At 39.8% G+C, this 22,243-nt stretch overlaps 1 protein-coding gene across 2 annotated transcripts in view; it reads right to left on the bottom strand.

Moving 5' to 3' along the window:
• LOC134336701 (BTB/POZ domain-containing protein KCTD7-like) overlaps nt 1-22,243 on the bottom strand; it is a 117,375-nt gene that overhangs the window by 4,760 nt on the left and 90,372 nt on the right. The window contains exons 1-4 of one of the 2 annotated variants that reach the window (XM_063031087.1): nt 20,883-21,007; nt 18,529-18,691; nt 13,765-13,934; nt 12,193-12,371 (exon numbers count right to left, since the gene is read on the bottom strand). In XM_063031087.1, the coding sequence (XP_062887157.1) occupies nt 12,193-12,371; nt 13,765-13,934; nt 18,529-18,654 (475 nt within the window). In that variant the 5' untranslated portion in view covers nt 18,655-18,691; nt 20,883-21,007. Of the gene's footprint in view, nt 1-12,192; nt 12,372-13,764; nt 13,935-18,528; nt 18,692-20,882; nt 21,008-22,243 lie in introns of those variants that run through there. The other variant, XM_063031088.1, reaches the window with a different exon arrangement.

The raw sequence follows: 22,243 nt of genomic DNA, 5'->3' as shown, positions 1-22,243 counted from the left end.
AATCAGTTATTGAAAAACAACAAACAACGGCAAGCTTTCAGTCTCCACCGACGATGTCGTGTTTTGATTAAAGGGTGACAGTACATTGTACTTGCATTTTACTTTTTTATTTTTTTATGTAAGGTATAAAAGCAATCAGCACTGTAGACTTGTTCTGGTGTTAGATTTTCATTAGTGGTGAACTTAAGAAATTCAAAGAATTTTGATTTCTCCTTTCTGTAAAAAAAATGTTCCCACCACCTTTCCTCTTCTATTCCCCACTCTGGCCTCTTAGCTCTTCTCTACCTGCCTATCACCTCCTCCTGGAACCCCTCCTCTTTCCCTTTCTCCTATGGTCTACCTTCCTCTCCTATCAGATTCCTTCATCTCCAGCCCTTTACTTTTCCCACCCACCTGGCTTCATCAATCACCTTCTAACTATCATTCTTCCCTACCACCCATCTTTTTATTCTGACATCTTCCCCCTTCCTTTCCAGTCCTGAAGAATCTCAGCCTGAAACCCTGGCTGTTCACTCCTTTCCACAGCTGCTGCCTGACCTGCTGATTTCCTCCACCATTTTGTTTGTGTGCTTTTGATGTTTAAAAAAAATGTAATGCCATGCTTTTTATTAAATTCTACAACCATCCCGCTGAATATTCACAATTACTTTTAATTTTTAGATCATTATGACAGATTTTTGCTTGTTTCATGATCAAAATACTGTTAAGCAAAATATTTTCACTCTGAGACTGATGAATCCACTCTTTCAATACACGATCACGATCTTCATTTTTCACTATGCAGATTTTTTAAATTTTCATTAACTTCTGTTCATCACATACGTGAGGTCACTTCTCAGAACTGTCTGTGATGTGCAGAAATCTGTGTGTCGCCTGGGAGCCTTCCCTGCATCTTCTGAATTTTCCATTTGTGATGGCATGTCAGCGCTCAAAAAATTTTGAATTTCAGATTTTGGATTTTTGGTTAAGCGGTACTCAACTCGTATTGACATGTTTATATTTCATGAACAAAAAGATTGTTATTTTGCATTATTAAAGGGTTGTAATCTGTACTGTATTAGAGAAAGACATGATCAATTTTACTTCAAACATTTCAAATGAAATATATTTCATCGTTAAGAAAAGATTTAAAAAATCTTAATATTGAGCACAGGCAACATAGTTATAGAAGCAGTAAAGGTTCCGATTCAACACCTAGTGCAGCCAAACCATACAATCCCACTCAGTCTTTTTCCAACTCCACATGGTTATGGACAAGTGGAAATCATAAATGACACTTAATAATCTTTCACAAGAGTGAAAGGTCAAGAAGTTGAATTACAATAGATATTTCCTCCCTTTTCAACTGCTGCAACAATGGAAATTGGACACCAGTCCTCGGATCTTTCCAATTCTAAAAGTGCAGTGCCACAGAGCAACCTCCAAGACACTGACCTAATTATTCACCATTTTTACAGTGTGTCTAACCAAGGGTCAACCAGAGTTATTTAATAATTAATTAGTTGAGAAAGCATCTGAGCAATAGTAATTTTAAGTGTACAATACGCAATCGGGGTTCGATTCCTGCTACTGTCTGTAAGGAGCTTGTACATTCTCCCTGTGACTGTGCAAGTTTCCTCCGGTTTCAACCTGCACTATGGTTACAGTTGGGATTAATAAATTGTGCGCAAGCTACAGGAAGCTGGAAGCATGGCAAGACCTGCGGGCTGCCCCCAGCACAATCCTTGCTGATTTGATTTGACATAAATATCTCATTTCACTGCATGTTTTGATCTAAGTGCGACAAATAAGGCTAAATAAAGAGTCTCCTTTACACTTGTATAGTGGAACTGACATTAAACAGTCTTGAATCTTAAATCTTAATCTTCTAATCTTCAATTCTTAAAACAAAGAGTTCTAGTAGTATTCCATAGGTCAGAGGGTGCAATGTGGAGTTAAAATTTCAGGTCAATCATCCTTCATTAGGACGGTGTAATGTTAAAGAGAAACCGATTCCAAGATACAGTGCGATCAGGAAGGAGAGAACACAAGAGAATGTGTTAAATAGGTGGTACACCGTGGGGGGGGGGGGTTAAGTGACAAAGCAAGTGATGGTACAAGGTAAGATAGTGATAGTATAAGTAAGAGGAGAGAACAAAAGTTTGGTTTGTTGCACTTACAAGGCAGAGGAAAGCACAGTGAATCCTGCAAAGTAGAAATAAGAGTGGTGTACCTGGTTGTTAAATGCTCACCAGTGTGAGCTAAGGGATATGTGACGGCAGTGGAACTGTCAAAAATGAATCCTATCCTCGAGGAAAGGTGAGAACAGAAATGGAATGGATACAGTCAGCTATGGTGAAGAGCAATTCACAATTGTGGAAAAAATGCAAGGAGACATTAGATTAGAATGGAAAGCGGCTTTGTCAGGACAGACGAAAATTAAACTCATTAGAATGGAATAAAAATCCTGTGTTTTCAAATCCTACCTTAGCTTGACTCCGTATTTTTGTAATTAACACTTGCCTACAACTTGGACTCTTCCAAGTTTAGCAACTTAGCAAACTCAGATATAATTGTTCCACAATTGACTTTCTTAATCTCACTGTACTCAAACTGTATTTCCTCCTTCGACAGAGGCTGCTAAGCAAGATAAGAGCCCACGGCACTACAAGAAAGATAATAGGATGGACAGAAGATGCTGTCAGAAGGCAAAGAGTGGGAATAAAGAGGGCCTTTTCTGGTTGGCTGCGATGACCACAGGAGTCGGTGTTGGGGCTGCTACTTTTCACGTTATACATTAAAGACCTGGATGATGAAATTGATGGGTTTGTGGCCAAGTTTGCAGATCATACAAAGATAGGCAGTGTTGATGAATCAGAGAATCTGTAGAAGGACTAAGGCAGATTAGGAGAATGGGCAAAGAAGTGACAGATGTCGAGAAGTGTATGTTCATGCACTTTAGCAGAAGGAATAAAGGCATGGGCTATTTTCTAAACAGGGTGCAAATTCAGAAATTGGAGGTGCACTAGGAAGTCCTAGTGTAGAATTCCCTAAAGGTTAACTTGCAGGTTGAGTTAGTGGTGAGGAAGGCAAATGCAATGTTAGCATTCATTTCAAGAGGAATAGAAAATAAAAGCAAGGATGTAATGCCAAGGCTTTATAAGGTGTAGGGAGTACTTGGGAGTATTGTGAGCAATTTTGGGCTCCCTGTCTATGAATGGGTGTGCAGGGATTGGAGAAGGTTCTTACAAATGTTGTCAGAAATGAAGAGTGTTTGACAGCTCTGGGGCTGTACTCAGTGGAGTTTAGAAGAATGGGGGGAGGGGTGGAAATCTCATTGAAATGTACTGAATTTTGAAAGGCCTAGACAGAGTGGATAGGGAGAGGATATTTCCTTTAGTGGGCGAGGCTAGGACCAGAGGACACAGCCTCAGAATAGAAGGGTGTCCCTTTAGTTCAGAGATGAGGAGGAACTTCTACAGCCAGGGAGTCTTGAATCTTTGGAATTCATTACCACAGATGGCTACAGAGGCCAGGACACTGGGCATATTTAAAGCAGAGTTTGAGAGGTTCTTGATTAGTAAGGGTGTCAAAGGTTACAGGGAGCGGCCAAGGGAGAGGAAAAATACATCAGCCATGATTGAATGGCAGAGCAGACTCAATGGGCTAAATGGTCTAATTCTGCTCCCATGTCTTATGGTCTAAGATATCCAGGAAAACCCACCTCTTTGCCGGCCCTTTTGATCACACGTTCTAATATGTCTTATGTGGCTCTGTGTTGGAAATTTATTGAGAACATTCAGGTGAAAAGCTGTGTTGTTCTTTAGGTGAATTAATTTTTCAGGGCATATTCCTCAGAGAAGTGTATCACCTGTATGTAAAACAAATGAATATCTGTAAACCTTGACTGGAAGTTAATGAGAGCAGTAATCAAGGAGAGGAAAACAAAGTCCATGAGCAGCATGTTACTGCTGTCCACTGAGGGGTGAAACCTGAAGGGAAATGGTGGTAGTAAACAGTAATCAAGTGAGGAGTGTGGTGAGGAGTAGGTAGTGGACATACCAGAAGAGCGTCTGTGGTCAAGACTGAAGATGAATGATGAAGAGAGATCTGGAAGCACCTAGCAATTAGTTGCACACAATCATAGAACACTACAGCACAGCAACAAGAGCTTCGGGCCCACATTGAGATTCTGCCTATTCCCATTATCTACACCTGGACCCATAGCCCACCATAACCATCCCATCCGTGCACTTATCCAAATTACTCTTAAGTGCTGAAATGTCACCTGCATCCATCACTTCCAGTGGCTGCTCATTCCATATTCGCACCATTCTCCGAGTGAAGAAGTTCCTCTGCAGGTTCCCCTTAAGTATCAAATTTCAAAGTAATTTTATTATCAAAGTACATATATCTCAGCATATACAACCCTGAGTTTCATTTTCTTGTGGGCATACTCAATTAATCTATAAAATAACAACCACAACAGAATCAGTGAATGACCACCCAACTGGGCGTTCAAACCGAGTACAGAAGGCAACAAACTGCACACACACAAAACGGAAGATACAGTAATAATAAATAACTATATCAACAGTAAATATCGAGAATGTGAGATGAAGTGTCCTTGAAAGTGAGTACATTGGTTATGGGAACATTTCAATGATGGGGCAAGTGAAGTTATGCCTTCTTGTTCAAGAGCCTGATGGTTCAGGGATAGTAACTGTTCCTGAACACGGTGGTGTGAATCCTAAGGATCCTCTACCTTTTCCTGATGGCAGCAGTGAGCAGCAAGGACGTCCTAGATGGAGGGGGTTCCTGATAATGGACGCTGCTTTCCCGCAAATGTGTTTCATGAAGATGTGTTCAATGGTTGGGAGAGCTTTACCCATGATGGACTGGCCCGTAACTACTAGTTTTACAGGATTTCCTGTTCAAGGGTATTGGTGTTTCCATACCATGCTGTGACGCAGCCAGTCAATATACTCTCCAAGACACGTCTATAGAAGTTTGTCAAACTTTTAGGTGTCGTGCTGAATCTCTGCAAACTCCTAAGGAAGTAAAGATGCTGCCGTGCTTTCTTCATAATTGCACTCAACAGGTCCTACCGTGCTGTAATTGTTATATGGTTATATATACTACATAAGACCACCAAGGAATTTAAAATTGCTAACCCTCTCCAATTCTGATCCCTAATGACGTCAATAATCAGCTCCTTGGTCTTGCTGATATTGAGTAAGAGCTTGTTGTTGTGGCATCACTCAGCCAGATTTTCAATCTCCTTCCTGTTTTCTGATTCATCACCACCTTTGATTTGGCCTAAAACAGTGGTGTAATCAGCAAACTTGAATGTGGAACTTGAGATGTGCTTAGCCACACAGCCCAAGTGTAAAACGAGTAGGACAGGGGGTGAGGTACACAGCCTCATGGTGCCCCTGCCCTGATGGAGATTGTGGAGGAGATGTTGCCAATGTGAACTACTGGGGTCTGCAAGTGAGGAAATTAAAGATCCAATTGCACAAGGCAGTATTGAGGCCAACATCTTGAAGCTTATTGATTAGTTTTGAGGGAATGATGGTACTGAATGCTGAGCTGTAGCCAATAAAGAGCATCCTGATGTATGCACCTTTGCTGTCCAGATGTTCCAGGGTTGAGTGAAGAGCCAATGAGATGGCATCTACTGTAGACCTGTTGCTCCGGTAGGCATACTCGAGCAGATCAAAGTCACTCCTCAGGCAGGAATTGATAAGTTTCATCACCAAACTATCAAAGCACTTCATCACCGTGGATTAAGTGCTACTGGGCGACAGTCATTGAGGCAGGTCACCATGCTCTTTTTAGGCCTGCTTGAAGCAGGTGGGTACCACACATTGCCGTCGCGAGAGGTTAAAGATCTCCGTGAACACTCCAGCCAGTTGATCAGGTCTTTAGTACTTGGCCAGGTAACCCATCTGGGCTGGATGCTCTTCATGGGTTTACCCTCCTGAAGGCTGTTCGGCTGCTAGTACATCGGCTTCAGAGACTGAAATCATAGGATCATCGGGGTATGTGGGAGTTCACAAAGGTTCCTCCATATTTTGATGGTCAAAGTGAATGTAGAAGGTATTGAGCTCATCTGGAAGCGAAGCTGTGCTATCACCTATGTTGCTTGATTTAACTTTATAAGTGATGACGGTATTCAAGCCCTGCCACAACTGTTGAGCATCCTTCGTTATTTCAAGTTTAGTCTGGAATTGACACTTTGCCCATGAGATGGCTTTCCAGAGATCGTACCCAGACCTCTTGTCCTTTAACATCTGCCGGACGATGCTGAGGATGTTCTACAAGTCTGTGGTGGCCAGTGCTATCATGTTTGCTGTTGTGTGCTGGGACAGCAGGCTGAGGGTAGCAGACACCAACAGAATCAACAAACTCATTCATAAGGCCAATGATGTTGTGGGGATGAAACTGGACTCTCTCACGGTGGGGTCTGAAAAGAGGATGCTGTCCAAGTTGCATGCCATCTTGGACAATGTCTCCCATCCACTACATAATGTACTGGGTGGGCACAGGAGTACATTCAGCCAGAGACTCATTCCACCGAGATGCAGCACTGAGCGTCATAGGAAGTCATTCCTGCCTGTGGCCATCAAACTTTACAACTCCTCCCTTGGAGGGTCAGACACCCTGAGCCAATAGGCTGGTCCTGGACTTATTTCCTGGCATAATTTACATATCATTATTTAATTATTTATGGTTTTATATTGCTATATTTATACTCTGTTCTTGGTTGGTGCAACTGTAACAAAACCCAATTTCCCTCAAAATCAATAAAGTATGACTATGACTATGTAATTTTCTCGGTCACCAGACTTGGATGCCTCTGATCTGGCCCTCAGCAGATTGCAGATCTCGTGGTTCATCCACGGCTCCTGGTTGGGGAAGACTCAATAATTTTGTGGGGACACACTCATATACAACTGTTTTGGTGAAGTCCTTTACAACCATGGTGTATTCATTCAGATACACAGATGAGTCTTAGAACATGTCCCAGTCCACTGACTCAAAGCAATCCTGTAGCCACTCCTCTGCCTCCTGCAACCATCTCTTTGTTGTCCTCATCTCTGGAGCTTTGCTTCTTAATCCCTGCCTGTATGCAGGTAGGACAGCCAAATGATCCAATGTATCAAAATGTGGTCTGGGCATGGAACAGTAGGCAGTCCAAATCTTAGTATAGTAGTGGTCTGGTGTGTCGGCCCCTCAGGTTATATGCTGACCGTAATTGGGCAGGGTTTTCTTCAAACAAGCTTGGTTGAAATACCTGACTTATGATTTGAAATGCATTGGGATTGACTGTTTCTTGTTTGGAGATGGCATCACGTAGTATCACTTGCCCTTGATTATAATCTGCCACGGTAGTCAGGATTTTGGAGGAGAACTCCCTAGGCAAATAGAATGGACAGCATTTGACCATTAGGTGTTCAAAGTCAGGGGAACACGAGTTCAATAAAGCCGCCACATTGGAGCATGGTCGAGAGTTTACACCTCCACCTTTGTCTTTTCCGAATCAGCAGTTCAGTCTATTTGGTACATCGAGAATCCTTCCGGTTTAACTGGCTTTAGCCTTCACTCTGAACCTATTACAGTACCTCTAGTTCTAGTCTCACCCAACCTCAGTGCTTCTCTATACCCTTCATAATTTTATATACCTCTATCAAATCACTCCTAAATCTACACTCTAGGGAATAAAGTCCAAATCTGTTCAATCAGGTCTACAAGTCCTGGCAACATTCTCTTAATTTTCTCTGCATGCTTTCTATCTTATTTACACCTTTCCTGCAGGTACTGCACACAATACTCCAAATTAAGATGCTGGTGAGGCTTATACAACTTCAACATAACATCCCAACTCCTGAACCCAACACTCTGATTTATAAAAGCCGATGTGCCTAAAGCTCCCTTTAATGACACTATCTACCGGTGATGCCACTTGCAAGGAATTATGGATCTACATTCCCTGATCACTTTGTTTTACTCAGTGCCCTACCATCTATCCTGGTTTGTCTTCCCAAAGTGCAACGACTCACACTTGTCTGCATTAAACTCCATCTGCCATTTTCCAGCCCATTTTTCCAGCTGATTCAGATCCCATTGCAAGTTTTGATAGCCTTCCCTGCTGTCCACTACGCCCCCATTCTTAATGTCATCCAGAAATTTGCTGATCTACTTTACCACATTATCATCCAGATCATCGACACAGATGACAAATAACAACACTAATTCCTGAGGCACACCACTAGCGTCAGGCCTCCAGTCACAGAAGCTACCATCTAATACCTCACTGGCTCTCCCACAAAGTCAATGTTGAATCCAATTTCCCACCTCATCCTGAATACTAAGTGACCTAACATCTGGGCCAGCCTCCCACGAGGTACTTTGTCAAAGGCCTTGCTAAAGTCCATGTAGACAACGCCACTGCCTTTCTTTCATCAACTTTCCTGGTAACTTCCTTGAAAAGCACTATATGATTGATTAGGCACTATCTACCATGCATAAAGGCATGTTGGCAATCCCTAATCAGTCCCTGTCTATCCAAATATTTAAATATCCTGACCCTTGGAATACCTTCCAATAATTTACCCACTACTGACATCAAGCTTGTGAGCCTATAGTTTCTGAGCTTATTCTTAAAGCCTTTCTTGAACAACAGAACCATATTAACTATTTTCCAGTACACTGGTATCGTACCCTTGGTTAAGGATGTTTTGAATACCTTTGCCAGGACACCTACAATTTCTGCACTAGATATGAAATCCTCAAGGCATACGAGAATACACTGGGAGTCAGCAAGCCCCCTTAGGAAACAAATTGTGAAGGAAATTTACTGCTCTTCACTTGCAAGAGCAAAAGACTACCAGTTATCTCCACTCCCCTCTGAACTCAGTGGAACCAATTCTTAGGTCAAGAGAACAAGGACTAGTTAATCCACTCACATCAGTTTAATGCTAACAACCCAAAAAACCAATTTATTTCTTAATACAATTGTTGAATGATGCATGAATTTGAAAAGCTAGTGAATAACAAAGGCCAACTAAGAAAGGTAAGAAGACTCAAATGCAAACCTATTTGAATATCAGTGTCTCCTCAATATTTCTCAAAATGGCAGTCTATCAGGAGAAATCTGTAAACTGAAAAGCTCTGAGTTAAACAAAGGCTTGGTTTGAAGATACAGGCTAGTGGGAAGTGAGAACATTTTTTGCAGAACAGTTGGCATTTCTCTGGGCAACTGCCATCTTCGGAGTATCCCACATGAATGCAGACATTCTGAACTTCTTGACCACAGTTCACCAACTGCACTTCAGAACTGGAGTCCTGTGTGGAGCATAAATTTGTGCTAATTCTCTAGCATTCAGGCTGGAGAATCTCAGCAATTAACATGTACCAGCTAAAACAGGATTAGTGCAGGGGCAAGACCATTTATTTCAATGAAATCTAACTGCTCTACAATGCCAAAACAATACAAGATGATTTACATTTTTAACTGATTTTCTTTAATTTTGCAATTGATTTAAACATTAAAAACTTATTATAATTTTATGTTAATCATCTTGAAATATGTCTGTTTCATGGATTGTTTAGTGAGTTATAAATGACTCTACCTATCACGAATATTCAAAAGTATTAAAAGTTTGACAGTTAGCTAAACAGACCTGGAGATCTTTTATTCAATATTTTCATTTAATGTGATTTTTTTTCTTTTCTTTTTTGCTCCATATTTATATACCCTTCTTGTTTTTTTTTTACTGTTTTTAATGGAGGTTGGGTTTGAGGACGTGATTTTAAGTTCTTTAACTCTATTTGGTTCCAAGTTAGCCCATCGCTTTGCTTTGCTTTTAGTTTAGTTGCACGGTGGGTTTTTTTTGGGGGGATTTTGTTTTCTTTTCTCTATTGATATATATATATAAAATTAGTATACTACTATGTTACCTTAGTATGTTATGTTTAAATTACATTGTTTGTATCACTTTTTTTCTGTATTAATATCTCCTGTAATTTTATTATATTCTAACAGTGTATTAGTGCCTATATGGCTTACCCTTTTGTATACTTATTCAATAAAAAGATTTAAAAACAAAGAAAGACAGTTAGCTAAGCCAAGTGTTATGGTCTAGCCATCTATCAAAGTTTAATAAAATCTTTGGTTCTGGGTTGACTTGTTCCATCCCCTCCCTTGTATGCAGCCTGACAAACCCCTTCCCTCTCCATCACCTCCCACATAACAATTTTGGATTGGGATACAGCAAGTTCACAACAGTAGAATATGAAAAATCAAGCTCATACTTACTACATGGATCAGTAACAAGCTCATTACAAGTTTCAGCACTTAATATTCAGAGGTTAACGAGAAATCCTATTTCGTTTCCTAATTACTTTTCCCTTTGATGATTAAATTGACCTACAAAAACTCATTTTGTGTAAATGAAGAACTGATTATAACTTGCTCAATGTTATAAAACCGAGTTCAATCAATTTAAATATTATATCTACTTGAAAAATCTATTAGTAATCTTGACAATACTAGATTAAATTGAGGATTTAAAATAAAATATAGTATTATTGTTGTACCAAGAAGAAAGAGAATCTGATTTTCTATTTAAGATCCTTTACACATTGGAAGAGCATCTGGCCAAGACAGTGGCAGTTAAAATCACATAGGATGCCTCAAACAAATAGCCCTAACACCTAGTTTTGAGAAACTATGGCCAGATGTCTGAAAGCAGCCTATTTTCACAGGTGAAGGATGTTAGTGCCAAAACCTCAAAAACAAAGGGCAAGAAAAAATGCCTTTATTTGAAAGCAAAATTATTTTATTTTATTGAGATATAGCATGGAATAGGTCCCTCCGCCCAGTAATCCCCCGATTTAATGCTAGCCTAATCAAGGGATAATTTACAATGACCAATTAACTTACCAACCAGTATGACTTTGGACTGTGGGAGGAAACCGGAGCACCCGGAGGAAACCCAGGCGGTCACGGGAAGAACATACAAACTCTTACAGGCAGCGGCAGGAAATGAATTCAGGTTGCCTGTTCTGTAAAGTGTTGTGCTAACCACTATGCTACCGTGCCATCCCAAGCCATTAAAAATTAATACCATTAAACCATTAAAATTGATACCAATTAAATTATGCAGCTCTTAAGTCTCAAAGCTATTTCAAAAATTTTAAAGCTCTTCATACTAAGCTTAAGATTAAAACTTCAGATCTATAACAAATTGGACCAGAGGGCTATAAAGCTGATAAATACAATTCAGAAATGATACTGAGAACTATAACTGTAAACAATGAGTCAAATTCTCAATCTCTTAATTCCATTCATGCACTCTTTGTAAAGTATCTATTCATTAAATCCATTTTTGAATTACTGTGCATTAAATTGTATGGACAAAAGGCCAGCACATATGTTAACTAGGGTGCTAATAGCAGACCTTCAGGGAATTAAGTAACAGAATCAACAGTCATTACTAAAATGACTGTGGTTACAAGTTCCTATGTAATCTATGCTATTTTTCCATGGCTTAGGTGACTCATCCAGTAATGTAAAGAATAATTCAATATACACTCAATGTCCATTTTATTAGGTACACCCGTGCACCTGCGAGTTAATGCAACTATCTAAGCAGCCAATCACATGGCAGCAACTCAATGCATAAAAGCATGCAGACATAGGGAAGAAATGTAAATTAAGTAACTTTGACTGTGGAATGATTGCAGGTGCCAGACAGGGTGGCTTGCGTATCTCAGAAACTGCTGATCTGGGGTTTTCACGTACAACAGTCTCCAGAGTTTACAGAGAATAGTGTGTAAAACAAAAAAACCAGTGAGCAGCATTTCTGTGGGTGGAAATGTCTTGTTAATGAGAGAGGTTAAAGGAGAATGGCCAAACTGACAGGAAGATGACAGTAACTCAAATAACCACATGTTAAAACAGTGGGGTGCTGAAGAGCATCTCTGAACACACAACACTTTGAAGTGGATGGGCTACAGCAGCAGCAGATCTCGAACATACACCTTGGTGGCCACTTTATTAGGGAGAGGAACCTCCTGATAGGGTGACAACTGAGTGTATATCCATTTCCTCGGTCTTATATTGAATCAAACTCCAAATAAATCTTCTTAGACTTCTCATCATTAACTATTTTATAAATAAAACTGACAATTAAAATGAATCACCTTTATAATAAGGCATCAAGTCCAAAAATGCCTTTCTGACTTTTTCACTAGCCAAGGGCTGCAGCTCATCCAGACACTCGAGCAATGGTCCAATAGAATAATATTGTGCTTCTTTATAAACTGTTCTCACTCGCTCACGAGGAGGCAAATCATCACTCCGTAAAAAATTAAGGATATCTCTGAAAGGAGAAAGGTATACATCAGTTTAGACTAATCATGGTAATAAAATTACTAGCACATGACCTAGGTAAACTAGTAATTACAATCTTAATTAATATCAATTTGCTACACCAACTTATTTTTGAACATTGGTGTTAAATTAGGTCAAGAACACCTTTCTCTAAGCATACTTCCCCATTCCTATCTGAACTGGTACTCATCCTCACCCAGTACTGGTAACTCAGTCTAGGATACGGCTGTACACAGTATTTTCTTCAAGCACAAGGTTATTGACAGTGTGTCTTAGAAAGATAACTAAGGAACTCACTCATACAAAAAGGCCGTTGCCTCGACAATTCTACCCTCAAAAATGCAACCACACACCTTGGAAGATTTCAATTAACCCAGTAGAACAGCCTGTGGGAAAGGCAGTTCCAGATTACATTTTACTGGTTCCTCACCTCAAATAGCTCAGCTCTAATTTTTGGATTCTCCCACCTGAGGAAAGTGCTTATCTGGATCTATCTGCATGTTACATTCAATTAACTTATCTCATTACAGTACAAGCCTTAGGGAATACATGCCAACTTTATTCAATCTGGTTATATAATTTAACTCCATAACTGTGTTATAATTCTGTGAATTTGAACTATATCCTTTCCAAAGCAAGTGTTGCAGGATCTGAGGTGAGATCTGAACACAGCTCATTTCCTCATTCTCAGCAAGTCTCTTGATCACACAGACCAAGGCTGATATTCCAGAAAATGTCAGTGGACAGTGACGAGAAAGATTCCCTGCCTAATTTTAGTTCTTCCCTTTTAAAATTCAACCTATTAATTTGAATTGATGTACCTCGACTCTCAATCCAGCTACACTCAGGAAACTCAGTAAAAGCAATGAAACAAACTAATGTTTTCCAGCCTTGTAACACGGAGCTAAACTTGGTGATAGAGACACAGAGCAGTACGGCATGGAACAATCCCTTCCACATGCTAAGTTTGTGCCAACCACCAAGAAGCCATCTTTACACTAATCCTACTCAAACCCATTTTATTCATCCCACACTCCGATCACCTCCTCCAAATCTAAACCTTGAGAAACTTATAGATGCTAATTAATCTGGCAACTCTCAGTTTTTTGGGATGGGGAGCACCTCGAAGAGGCCTGTGCATTCACAGGAAGAATATGCAAGTTCCACACAGACAGTCCCCAAGGTCATAACTGAACCAGGATCAATCTTAGATATCATTGTCCTAACAGAAGTTACAGTAAAATCTTTAAGTATTTAGTTTGTCTCAAATTTATCATACAGCCATCTTTAAGATTACTTATCTGTATCAGGGAATTTTAGGTTAAGTACAGTGACTTTTTTTTTATAAAGGCACTTAAAAACTAAACAACATCATTACATACCCAAAGTAGGTCCCATCTCTATCAATAAAGAAGCGTCCCTCTGAATCAGTGGGAATACGATGACGGCCACTGAACATTGCCCCTAGCATCGTGTCTTCATAACGTCTTAAGGTGGAGAGTCTTGTTGTATAATGCATGCCTCCTACATTCAGGGGAACAACCTCTGGGAACTGCAGGGGCAAGGAGTAAAACTTAAAGAAGACTTTTCAAGTATCTTTGAGAGCTTGATCAAGACTTTCTTTGAGAGCTTGATTTTGAAAACACTGACAGGATTATTTTTCTTGTTTTATTGATTACAACTGTAATTATTTCTTGAAAATAGATGTGACCTGGTTATTGGATGTGAGAACATTCCACTGTACTGATTTCATTCCACATTCAAATTAGCAATCCCTCTGTTGTATTTTGCAATATCTAGTTCACTGTTCCACACCAGCTGATAAAAGTATGATCCAGATTGTATAACTTTCAACAGAACAAATGTTACCAGTTTTTATTTAGTGATACAGTGGAGTAGGCACTTTCAGCCCTTTGAGCCACCCTGCCCCAGCAACCCTGATTAACTCTAACCTAAGCAATTTACAATGACCAGTTAACCTACCTGGTACGTCTTTGGACCGTGGGAGGAAACTGCAGCACCTGGGGAGAACCCTCGCATTTGACGAGGAGGACGTACAGAGACTCACTACAGAAGGGTACCGGAATTGAGCTCTGAACTCTGGAACAGTCATTCTCTGGAGCTGTAACAGTGCCGCACTAACAGCTACACTACCATGATGCCCATTAATTTTTCTTTATTAATGACTAAAGCACTAAGTTTGCCTATTCATGATCAAAAATAAAGTAAGACAGAAACAATGAAAGCCAATTGGAGAATAGAAACAGGGACAGAAACAAAACATCCTGGGAAGACGGAGGAACTGAAAGGCATGACTAAGCAGGAAAAAAAAGAAACAAATGTTTGCTTATTTTCATTGGAGGACCACAGTATAAAGGTCAGTGGGCATTTTAAAATTCCATATTCTTGAACAAGGCTTCTTATTTTATGTGCACTTTGATGAACTGCTATACACTGCAGATATATCAAGGTACTTTCTCAATCTTCCAGAATGTGTCATAAATCTGGTGAAGAAATGCCAACGACAGGTTTTGCTTTCCCATCAAAAGTGATGCAAATGTGATTGCCAAACTAGATGCTTCTGAAACCACAATACCAGAGGGAAGAGTGGTTTATGAAACAAAAATTCTGTAAACCCTGACATGTCCATCACACCATCAGTGGAGAGAAGAGGGCCTTCTGGTGAAGTATTATGGCCTCGGGATTAGCCTTTCTGCCCTCTCCACTGAAACGGAGATTGATTTTCACGATTCTGTGCTTTCTGACCTATTTTGGGTGGTAAGGAAGAAAGAGGACAAAAAGGAAGTGTAAGGGTGGGGATGACAAAACCCACTTTTCAGTCAGTCAATCTGTCCAATGCCAACTGACCCATGTTATCAATAAAACCCAATTCTAGTTCACCATACCAGTTCTCATTTTACCTTCTGTCTGTCACTGACCATCCACTTTAATGAAAGACCAAAAACCCAAGGAATATCAAAATTTGAGTTCAAATGTAAATATGAAGTTAGGTCAAATAACTAATAAATATCAATAATCCAGTGAATATCCCAATTACCTTTGCCTTTCTTAAAGTATTTAATATCAATGAAATTCTGCTGACTCATAATGAAGGAGGGCACAGTTGACTTAAAGAACAACCTCAGGCAGCTTTGGCTTAGAATGCAAGGTTTTAAATTACACCGTCTTGCCAGGGCCAACATGGTTTAGGATGACTTACTCCTAAGACAGTGAGGGCACTAACTGAGTGACGATGGAGAGACTGTAAATTCTGCCATCCTGAAAGACTGGTGCTCCCTGAACCTATTAACACTCTTCCAATATCAGAGTAATTTGATATAAAAGCAGAAAGTGCTGGGGACAGCATGTCAGGCAGCAACTGCAGAGAGTATAAACTGTAAACACTTCAGGATGAAGACCTTTCATCATAATGTTCACTCTGTTTCCATCTCCACGGCGTTGTCTGATCTGCTAGGTAGCTCTAGAATTTATAAAGACAAGCGATTCTGCAGATACTGGAAATCCAGAGCAACAGACAAAGAGTCCTGATGGAGGGTCTTGGCACGAAATGTCAGCTGTACATTCCCCTCCACAGATGTTGTCTGGCCTGCTGAACTCCTCCAGCACTTTGTGCGTAGCTCCAAAATTTTCTGTTTTTATTTCAGGTTTTGAGCATCCACAGCATTTTTGTTTTTCAGCCAATCTATTGGAGGACAGCTTGTTGGACACTCTACAAACACTGCCAGGACTGGAGGACCTGCGTTATAAGAAAAGATTGAATAGGTTAGAACTTTATTTCCAAGAATGTAAAAGATTGAGGAGAGTTCATAGAAGTATACAAAATTATGAGCAGTATACATAGGGTTAATGTAAGCAGGCTTTTTCCACTGAAGTTGGGTGAGATTACAACTAGAGGGTGAAAGGTGAATTATTTGAGGGGAAACTTCTTCACTCGGAGAGTGGTGAGAGTGCAAGTGGTGGATGTGATTTCAATGTCAACGTTTAAAAGAAGTTTGGATAGGTACATAGATGGGAAGGGTGTGGAGGACTATGGTCCCAGTGCAGGTCGATGGAACTAGAGAGTTCAAATGGTTCAGCACGGACTGGATGGGCCAAAGGGTGTGTTTCTGTGCTGTAGTTTTCTATGACTCCCTGGCTCATCTTTAAACACCGATCACCGAGCCATGTGATATTTGCTTAGTTTTTTGCTCCATTCACACAAGGTGTACTTCATAAGAGTTTACATTGCGTTATCTGTGATATCTCTTTAATTCTCACCAATATGCACTGATCACTACTTATCCCCCATGCAACCCTAGCATCATCCTATCATCAATATTTTTTCTTTTCCATTTCGACCTTTACATCAAAATTAAGTTTTTACTTCACTTCCCCAACCCTGAAATATTGATTCTGTTTTTCTTTCCCCCATCAATGCTGTCTGACCTGGTGAGTGTTTCCAGCATTTTCTGTGTTTTTCTTTTGTAAATTTCCTTTTGCAACTCAATCATGACGGCAGCAGGAAGAGCTTGAATGTCAATGAGCTGAACTTGGACTGCAATTGGCATGGTGCTGACCCCATGCAGATTTCTTGCAGCACAATTTAAAACCTTAGTCATTATAGTATTAGGCCTCTAGTTTCACCAGATTTCATAGTCATAGTCATACTTTATTGATCCCGAGGGAAATTGGGTTTCGTTACAGTTGCACCAACCAAGAATAGAGTATAAATATAGCAATATAAATCCATAAATAACTAAATAATATGTAAATTATGCCAGATGGAAACAAGTTCAGGACCAGCCTATTGGCTCAGGGTGTCTGACTCTCCAAGGTAGGAGTTGTAAAGTTTGATGGCCACGGGCAGGAATGACTTCCTATGACGCTCAGTCTTGCATCTCGGTGGAATGAGTCTCTGGCTGAATGTACTCCTGTACCCAACCAGTACATTATGTAGTGGATGGGAGACATTGTCCAAGATGGCATCCTCTTCTTCCCCTGTCCCTCCAAAATAATGGCCTGACAATGGCAATGTTCTAAAGTAAGCCTATGATTTTGCCATTAATAATATTTTCGATCATGGCAATTGCAGTAATTAGAAGTTATTCACATTTCAATAGCAATTCTTTTGAATATAGAATACAATGTCACAGTGCATATTTACCATTGACATTGTGGAGTCCAATAGCAAATATTTAGAACATTAAAATATTTTTCAAAATTCATGAAATCCAACAAACCAGCAAGAAAGTAATCGCTGTTTGGTCAGTATTAATTTTCTCTGCCTGGCCCAGAAGTTGCTTTATTTTCTATAAACACTACATTTACCTTACACATCTCACTCTCCTGATGACCCAAAACTCTTGGACTTTACTCCTTATGTGTTGTCTTTATAATACAGAAAACAAAGCGGCCATAAGAGTCATTATGACATCGACCATATGATTTATTTATGTGAACTGAGAGCTAAACATTAGCCATTCCATAGGATTATTCCTCACCCCCCCCCCCCAATAATAGTACAGTAGTAAGGCAGCGTTTATCTCTATCCCAGAGGACTAGCCAGGGCCCTCAGCGTAACAGAAAACCCAGCAATACAGCTCCATCCTGCCTGCCACCATCTCACTTACCCCCACCACCCCTCAGGGCTGCCACACTCACTCTCAGCCTCAGGCTTTCAGCCCAAGCGAGGTTTCAACCTACACCTCCCAACTGAAAATCGGGGAGTACTTCCTTGCCTCGAATCCAAAGAATAAACTTGCTAACTGCGTTCAAGATCAGTGAGCTATATTTTTTAAAAATTAACTTTCATATTCACCCTGCAGCACGATTAAGATAACAAACATTCAGCAAAACCCTTTTCAGGTCACCCTGAGCGGGGCGACGAGGACTGCGATTGACAGAAGATGCATCCAATGATAGGGCAGCATCGCCCAGGACAAGCAAACCGGGTACGGAAAGAAAGGGTTTGCCGGTGCCAATCTGCAAATGTGCAGCCTGTTTTTTTTAATCGATGGTGCCGGGTCTATCCTGGAAGATTGCACATTATCGGAGTGAGATGCATTCACCGAGAAATTCCTCCTTGGAAGAATGAACGCAGACAGCAGAAGCATCAACGGGTCCAACAATGCAACCGCCATCCTTACCTTTTGCATAATCAATGTATTTGCGGGTCGGTTGGGAGCTGGCTTCCTAGCGTCGTCTTCTGCCTCGGAAGCCGACATTGTATCATCTGATTGCTGGTTTCCCTTGGGTCCTGAAATAACCACCATCACTCTCGCCTTGTGCAATGTCTATCAAAAAAAGCTACTGTTGCAAAACAAAAGGGACAAAAGTTACTTCTTAATGGCTGCAGATCATTTCGATGGCCATCACCCTCTGCATCTGCATTAACGGTGGTGCCAGATTCCAAATGTATTAGCGATTTTGTTTTTCTGCTGTGTAATCACTCAGCAAGCGGTAGCATTCCTACAATAAGGTGGGCTAACCCGCTGAATTTTCACCGCGCAGCTGCAACCTCCCAGTTCCTTCAGATTTTATTTGCTGTTCGGGGCAGAATCTTAAAGCTACAGTGTATCATGGCAAAGGAACATTGCAATGTCATTTATAGCATGTATTCCCCATTCCCTTGCAATTGGATATTAAATATCCTAAATCAATTTAATTCTTATTGAAGAGAGTGGCAAGAGAAATGGAACTAGACGTAAATAAAAACTGTAACAGCCTAAAACAATTTTTCTATTTTTTTGCCAGACTTTTTTTCAGGTCCATTCTTTTGAAAGTTCGTCTTCTGGGTAACTTTGACTTCTTTTTACAGGCCAGAATTCCTCTACTTTTCTAATATCAGCTGCTCAGTAAAGCCCCGACAGTATATTTCAGATCCTCACCATTTAACCGTGGGGAAATAAAGCAGCAATTTCTTGTGTCATTTGTCATTCCTTTCAAAATCGCTCTCTTTCAATGTAATCCTTGCATCTATGGAAACAATTTGTGTATACACTCTGGACCCTATCAGATTACTTCACAGCATCGAGAACAACTCCCGCTTCTTCAGCTCTCTACATAAAATCCCTTGGATCATTCTGGTAAACCTCCCCTAACTCACTGTAAAACCAACACATCGTTCCTAAAGTTTGGTGCCCAGAACCGAATACAGTATAATCCTCAGGCTGCTGTCAAGCCAATGTTTTATGAAGGTTTGTCATGACTTCAAGGGCTCTTATGCTCTTTACCTAGAGTAAACAGTTTTCATAGCTTGTTTTCATCCACTTTCTCAACCTGCTTGCTGGTTTCCGTGATTTATACTCATAGGGCCAAAAAGATTCTGTGGCACTTTAAATGTTTTCCCATATCCTGCCCAAAGTTTTTCCTCAAATAGTTTTGAAAATAAATGATCTATTCAGTTATTTCATCACGGTCTGTGGAAGCATGCACATAAATTGTTTATGACATTCCCTACACTGCAACACACTAAATTTGAAGAATATTTCATCGGCAATGAAACAATTCATACTCTTTGGAACTCCTTTGCCAGAACTTTTTGTCTCCCTTTTATAATCTAAAAACTATTAATTTGTCCAAATTTTCAATTATTTAAATTGAATTATGGTATTGCATTTCCAATTGCAGTGTTGTACATTACAGTTAATTATTTTGAGTCATTGTTGGAGCTCAGTATTATTAGGACTTGAATTCTGCCTATATTCCAAGTTCAGTGCTCATCACCTGCTGAAACTAACATTTGCACAGACACGTTATCAAATATTAAGTTGTATCAAGGAACTATTATTTGTTAATGAAGTCCAAATGTTTTTGTCCAATTTTGAAAGCCAGAATGAGGTTTTGGTTGTTACTAGCAGATGGGAACAATTTAGGTACTTTTCTATAAATCTCTTCCAATGCTTGTAAAAGACCAGAAAAAATAATACTCTTGCCAATCAATGGAGAAATTGTTTTCAGATTCAGATTTAGCTGCTTGTATTGAAAGATAATACATGAAATATTGAAAGCAATGTTGAAAACAAGGTTTCTAACATTATAAGTTCTAAAAATACATAGTTCACAATAGCATTCCCACGTGGCTGATGTGACAATTGCATTGTTTCTATGCTGCAACATCCTGTGATGCCATGAACACCTTTCAGTTCCCCAGAGGAATCATCATGTCCCAGGTTCTTTGCAAGTGGAAATCTCTCTCCCCACAACCCCGCCCTCCCTTTATCCACTGTGTGATATGGTGTTACTCCCCTTGGCCCTCACTATAACAAAATGTCTTCAGAAAGAAATATAAGTTAATACTGTAAATAAATGTATTTTCAGAGTGTAAATATCATTTACAGACCTCTGTTCAAGCAGATTTAATAAATTATTTCAAAATACAACTAGGTAGTTGCTTCTCAAGAAGTGAAATAAGATGAACAGTAGAAGGCTTGATCTGAAATTCCAGTTATTACCCCTCAAGCATCAGGGCTCTTGAACCAGATGGGATAACTTCACTTACCCCAACACGGAGCTGATTCCATAACATATGGATTCACTTTCAGGGACTCTGCAACTCCTGTTCTTGATATTTATTGTTTATTTATTATTATTATTATTTCGTATTTGCACAGTTTGTTGTCTTTTGCACAATAGTCACTTGTCCGTCTTTGTGGTGCACGGTTTTTCATCGACTATTGTGTTTTTTTTTACTGTGAATGCCTGCAAGAAAATAAATCTTAAATAAATCTCATAAAATAAATCTAATAAATCTAAATAAATCTAGTATATGGTGACATATATGTACTTTAATAATAAATTTACTTTGAACTTTCAACGGATCAAAGAGAGGGCTATAACAATGTAGTCACAATCTTTTCCTGAGAGCCATTCTTTGCTGGGCACACATAATTAAACCCCAGTCAGTTTGAGTGGTGATAAAATGAAAAAAAAAGACTATATTTGCCAACAGGTCAATTTCTGTCCTTAAATATTTGGCAAATTTATAGAAGAGGAGCCAGTATCTGAGGAAAGAGAATACTTCATGCTATGAGCTATCAAGGGTTAAGGAAGGGAAGTTGGATGATTAATGGGCCAGTGACAATTGTGAAATCACTAGATTAGTCTCATTAACCAGATGGATTTGGGAAGGACATGGGCAAATATAGAGAAATGAAGAAGATTTGACTTTGAGACTTAGCAAAAGGATGGAAAGCAAGAGAGCAAGGTTATTGGATGGTATCCATTTGCTATCTAAAGTATCCATCAGCTCTTCGTTATTGGTAGTAAGTTGGAGGAGATGATGGAGAGAGCATTGATTAAGATTTACTGGTCACCATTCCAGAATGGCCCTAAAACAGTGAGAGGTTTTGAACAGGTCAGGATCCATTTCACGTGATTCAGCCATATCTGACCGTGAATGACCAGTTGTTCAACGTTACTGTTTGGGGCTAAGTAATCAATGAGGTGGGTGTAATTGAGTTAGTGGCCAGGGTGGAGAGTTGTACTAGAGTTAATGACCAGGATGGAGGTTTTGTGAGCAGATCAGGGTCTGCTGAAATAATGTGGGAAATAGAGAACCAAAGATTACACAACTAGCTTAGGTTTTAATGAACTGAAAGAGAATTTTTTTCAAGGGCCAAATAAGGAAATGAAGCTGTGAGGACATAGAAATGAAGAGCAATATTGGAAAGACAAAGAGATGTAGGGTAGTGATTTGTGTGAGATGCAAATTCAAGACTGTAGCATAGAATATGGATTGGGGTCTTTATATTTTGGGAGAAATTAAGGAATGCTTTGAGGGCAACTCACAATAAAGGGACTGAAGATTTTAAATGGAAGCAATAGTGAAGTCAGATGAAAGGCACAAAGGAGGAGGAGATG

The sequence above is a fragment of the Mobula hypostoma genome, chromosome 23 (genome assembly GCF_963921235.1).
Source record: "Mobula hypostoma chromosome 23, sMobHyp1.1, whole genome shotgun sequence".
Lineage (NCBI taxonomy): Eukaryota > Metazoa > Chordata > Chondrichthyes > Myliobatiformes > Myliobatidae > Mobula > Mobula hypostoma.
Note: the sequence above shows the minus strand (reverse complement) of the source record. Positions and strands in the feature narration are given on the sequence as shown.